The sequence below is a fragment of the Anopheles coustani genome, chromosome 3, assembly GCF_943734705.1.
Source record: "Anopheles coustani chromosome 3, idAnoCousDA_361_x.2, whole genome shotgun sequence".
Classification (NCBI taxonomy): domain Eukaryota; kingdom Metazoa; phylum Arthropoda; class Insecta; order Diptera; family Culicidae; genus Anopheles; species Anopheles coustani.
Genome location: NC_071288.1, coordinates 47,074,574 through 47,079,781, shown reverse-complemented (window position 1 = coordinate 47,079,781; position 5,208 = coordinate 47,074,574). Strand labels below are relative to the sequence as shown.

General features: G+C 40.5%; 1 protein-coding gene across 1 annotated transcript; it reads right to left on the bottom strand.

The window, feature by feature from the left end:
* Nucleotides 1-563: 563 nt before the first annotated feature.
* Nucleotides 564-2,172, bottom strand: LOC131262112 (vascular endothelial growth factor receptor 1-like). The gene is made up of 3 exons (XM_058264038.1): nucleotides 1,848-2,172; nucleotides 1,316-1,747; nucleotides 564-1,246 (listed from the first exon to the last, which is right to left on the bottom strand). The coding sequence occupies exons 1-3, from the start codon at nucleotides 2,170-2,172 to the stop codon at nucleotides 564-566; spliced, it is 1,440 nt and encodes a 479-aa protein (XP_058120021.1).
* Between the last annotated feature and the right edge of the window lie 3,036 nt (nucleotides 2,173-5,208).

The window sequence follows — 5,208 nt, the reverse complement described above, 5'->3', positions numbered from 1 at the left end:
GGTCACGAGGCACCGAATTTATCGGAATTCAAATTTATGTCGCTTGCAGCAAACTTTGCCTTGCAATGAACAGTGAGTAGAGAGTGAGGCCAGCGGGTAAGGGCCCATGAAACACGGGAAAGTCAAATTTTCGGTGGCAGATGGAAAGGGGATTAATCGGGAGAATTTGTTTATTATTCATATTTTTGATGGAAAGTTCATGTTTATGGCCTTGGAATTTGTGGGGCATTACACAGAGTGCACAAAATGCCTTTCGTTATTTTTTTTAAATGTAATTTAATAATGATCCTGAGTTCCCGTTAACTAGAATAATGTTTAAACAAGTGAAAAGCTTATTTAGAAATGACCAAGAAGATTGAATTTAATTTTCGAATAACTATATTTCATCAAACTTAGGATACAGGTGACTCCCCAGCAACATACTTTTGGATAATACTAAACTACCGTTTTGTTTCTCACTATCAATATCGGATATATAGGATTAATATAGGATTAATGTGCTGAATATCTTGCAGCACGGTTGTTATAAAGAAGAAACTGTTTAACAACAAACCCGCCATCCCTCAATTCACACTTCGGATATTTACCGGAAGAAGGGTCTTAAGTTCCTCTGACAGTGTCTCAAACGTGGGCCTCAACTTGGGATTCGCGTTCCAACATAGCAGCATGCGTCCGTACATTGCCTCGTCCGAGTATTTCGGTCGCTCCATACGGAAGCCTCCGCAGAGCATTGCGGCCAAAACCTTTTCTTTATCAACTTCGTCGTACGGTATCGATCCTAGTGAGAATAGCTCCCACAGGAACACACCGTAGGCCCAAACGTCCGATTTGGTGCTAAATACTTGATCGGCAATAGTCTCGAGGGCGAACCACTTGAAACGATCGATGGTGGGATGTTTCTGGTAAAAATTTCTTAGCTGTACGTTTCGCATCACCCCAAAGTCGCTGATTTTAGCCACATATTTGTTGGTCAGAAGTATGTTTCGCGCCGCCAAGTCACCGTGTAGCACGTGTTTGGATGCCAGATACGCCATGCCATCTGCGACTTGAACCGCCCAGTGGATGAGGTGATTGGTGTTGAACACCCTTGGTTTGCCAATTGTGGTGCGCCTTTGGTTCGACTTTAGCGACGATTTGGACTCGGAACCAACCAAGTTATGACAGTGAACGAACCCTTCTACGTTGTTTCTCAAAAAGCTTTCAATGTTACCGTGTTCACAGAATTCGTAGATGATCATTAGCTCTCCTGAAATAAATACTTTATATATTGTATACCTGACCAACCAAAGCGGTCCCTTCCTTCTCAGCTACTTACTCTTTTTGATTTCACTGGTAACGGCTCCAAAAAAATTAACAATGTTCAAATGGTGCCCAACTTCAATCAGCACCGTCAGATCCGAAAGCAGCATGTGCAGCACAGCATCTCCTATTGTTCTTTTCGTCATTTTCACTGCGACGGTTGTTGATGGTTCAAGTAGTAGGATGTTTTCGGCCTGCGCCATAAACACGGTTTCAAATGTTCCCTCTCCGATCAGGTTTCCCATGGTCAGCTTTTCTTTGGAAAACTCATAATCCAGTGGTATGAGGTGTCGGTCGTCATCAATAAGGAACTCATCTTGTTCCACCGTTACGGTTCGCACTGATCCTGAACACTTACTTATGAGTATGCAACCGATTGCTATGATGATAACTGATGCTATTGCTATCTTGTGCAGCAAGTACGCGGTGAAATCTTCTGATCTCAATTCTGAAAAATTAAAAAAATATATTGAGTAATAATCACGTTGTTTGTACAAAAATTTATCATTCATGCACTTCTGCCAAAAAAACAGAATTGAAGCACTTACTGTGGACAACAATGTTGAGCTGATAAGAGCTAATAACGCCAGTCACATTAACGCGTATGATAAACCGGCCTCCACCACCCACCAGTAATGACGTTATTGTGAAAAACACTGATTGATTAGTGTCACGCTGTCGGCAATGACCGTGACCGTTGAAAAAGTCACAAAACGATGTGTTACTTTCGTGCACTATGCTCACGTCAAGGTCAAACTGGCCATGGTTGACTTGGAGTGAAAACTCTCCTCCCTCGGTAACGTTCAGCTCTCCCGAGGGGTAGTTTTTGTTCGGCACGAACTTTCCCTGGTCCCCGAGCGCAATGCTCACCATGACTAAGAAAAATAATTTATACTCCGTTTTGTTCCTTCTGTTGACCCACGAACAATTGTACAAGCCAGCATCCCTGTGATAGGCAGGTTCAATCACTAAGGTATCGTTTTTTTTCGTAAAACGACTATTGTCGAATATTTCCTGCGATGAAATAGCATTAATTATTGCTTGTTATTAATCTACTATAAAAGCTAGCGTAAAACAAACCGTTTGATTCATGTTGCTGTAGCGTTGGTGGTACCAGTGGATATTAGATTTTTGGGGTTTATTGTGTCTACGACAGAGAAAATTAACGGATTCCTTTTCCGACTTTATTTGAGGATCAATAGGGTCTGCTTTTTTTTGAAGCGATAGAACTGGACGAAAATATAAAACTGATTTTTACATTTCAATAAACGATTTTTAATTTGAAATCTTCTTACCGATAACAAAAACGGAGAGCGTCGAAATAAAACGAATGATCAAAAAGTTAGCCATCACCGCAAAGTTTTACTTTCGAAACAAACAGATTTTTTAACTTTTCTCAAAAACATTCGTTACACATGGCAAAGACAGATCTTCTCGCAACAAACTGTAGTTCAATACTGAATGACCAATCTTGTTGTGTAGGAACGGTTTTGTTGTTCAATGATTGCATCTTTGGCTATGTTTCATAATTCACATAGTAACGAGGTAGTGGTAGTTTCATTTTACTACCTTCTTTTAGCTGTTTGGGTAAACATGCAAACAAACAGATTCATGATTTGCAAAAAACAGAGCTGCTTAGTATTTATGAATAAGTTGACTCACGGTTGATATGGACTTTGCTCTGCTGGTTTCAATTGTTAGCACTACTATTATTATCAAAATGATGAAGTAAGCTGTGTTTTTGTGTGACTGAACAAACTCATAACCAAAAACTTGTGTTAAGATGCAAAAAACAATTGTTAAATTTAATTTTCATTTTAATATTCGTGTAAAGAACACGAAACGGGACAACGCGTTAAAACATTTACATTTCTAATGAACGCATGAACGTGCATGGTCTAATCGAGCGCAATACAGCTAGCTTACGATAGAAACAACTCACTCTAGCCGAATAAATCATCAACAGTGGTTGACTGCAACACTAACAGCGTTTGTGCGCCAACTAACCAGCATTTGTACTGCATATGATCCCCCGTGGGTAAAATCATATTTCAGAACGCTCACTCCGGGCACGAAACTGTCCACATAAAATGAGACATCTTATGCAGCAGCACGTGCAATCATGTGGAGTTTGAAACGTAAATAAGCACCCGGAAGCAAAATACAAACACAGCAAAAGTAGAGGATACAAAAAAAAACAAAAAAAAACGGCTTACGTAAGCTCAACAGTGCATTCAAAATGAGGAAAAGACTTCCTCTTATCAAGATCATTATCCTCGGCATGGGGGGATTGTAAATTCATCAGCATCAACGTGACCAAGACAGGGAAAAGGTCATGGTGTATGTTATAACCCTTTGAAAATGCCGGTCACGAGGGCCGTGGGAAAACTCGCACTAGACCCGCGTGGGCCATTGGAGTTTACGAGGTACAGGACATCCAACATCCTTTCACCTGTCTCACAGTGCAGTTGTGAGCGTAGGATACAAAAACTTATTTTCGTGATCCCCGGACTGGAAGGTTAGACTTTCCAAACATGAAATAGATTAGGAACACCAGGATCACAGGGTAATGCTAGCAAGTGCGGTCCGATCACACCCACCACATCGATAACCATCACCATCCATCAAATATCATAAATAGCAAATGCAAATGAATGGAACCAAATTATGGCAAATGAGGGGAAGTTCGACTGATTGTGAACTTGAATAATAAAATCGTAAGCCTCTATTCATATGCTATACGAAGTCTGACGGCGGCCGCCCCTTAACACTATTACACACATCCCGGGGGCCATTTTCGTAAAGCAAACATACTTCTGCCCTCCACAGTGCGCGGGTCGCTGTCATCCCACCTTGTCCTGTTTGGAAGAGGGCAAACTTTTGTGTTTGTCTACCCATTGCCACAAACCCTCTTGAATTAGTTTCATGTTTGCTTTTAATTACGTGCGTAGTGGATCCAAAAACTTACCGTTATGAAAACAGGAGAAAGATGGGTGCTTTAGAAAAAAATGTCCAAAGGGTGCGATGGGGACGTTCTTTGGATCGTAGCAAAGCCGAGTACGACAAAACACTGCAATTTGTCCCGTAAACGTGTTAATTAAAAATGTTGTGCTACCAAATTTTATTCAAATAACATTTTTTCACAAATGAAAAAACTGCAATTGAGCCATTTCTTTTGTCTTATTTTTGAAAAACATAGTAATTCATTCAACATAGTTACACAAATGTTATTAAAGAAAACTACAGCCAGTATAGATTAAATTTATATGCACACAAACCAACTATACTGGAATCTGTTAGATTCTATAAGAGGTTTCATTTGTCATTCAATGAGCGCAAAGTAGTAGTGACAGCTGAGAATGAAAATGTGTGTACATTGCTGCAAGTAATACCTATCCAGGCGTATAATTAATTTTTTTCTAAAACTTCAAACGCGTACTGTACACAAAACATCGCTGATGCATACACGATTAAATATTTTCCTGGTGGTACAACGCCAACGTCGACTGAAAGCTCTTTTGATGTCATCGTTATGCAGCGATACCTCCATTTCCTACGCAAAAAATACACAGCATCCATCGTATCCTGTTCCTTCGGTTTCCTTCAAAACTTCTTGCAGCGCATCATCGTCATCCGCCAAATCATTGTGATAATCATCGTTATGAGTTATAATGCCAGTACCGTTCTACTTTCCCCATTTTCTCCTCACTCTCTAATGTGGCGTTTTGTGCTTTCGCCAGCTTTTATGATCACAGTTTTGATGCTTGCGGCTCCAACAATGTTTGCAGTGGGAAGTTCGTCGGCAGGGCGCTTCCCTGCTGATCCAGTGCCGTTCCATAAGCGTAATAATAATTACGCCAAGCTTTCGTTTTACGTTTCATGTTTGCAGCACTAGCAAGCGGAAGTGAC

What these genes read in the sequence shown, in the direction of transcription:
- LOC131262112 (XM_058264038.1), bottom strand. Translation starts at nt 2,172, where the DNA reads ATGGTGAGCATTGCGCTCGGGGACCAGGGAAAGTTCGTGCCGAACAAA. An exon ending in GCTCAACATTGTTGTCCACA is followed by an intron (nt 1,748 to 1,847) that starts GTAAGTGCTTCA and finishes TTAATTTTTCAG; the next exon opens with AATTGAGATCAGAAGATTTC. An exon ending in TACCAGTGAAATCAAAAAGA is followed by an intron (nt 1,247 to 1,315) that starts GTAAGTAGCTGA and finishes TATTTATTTCAG; the next exon opens with GAGAGCTAATGATCATCTAC.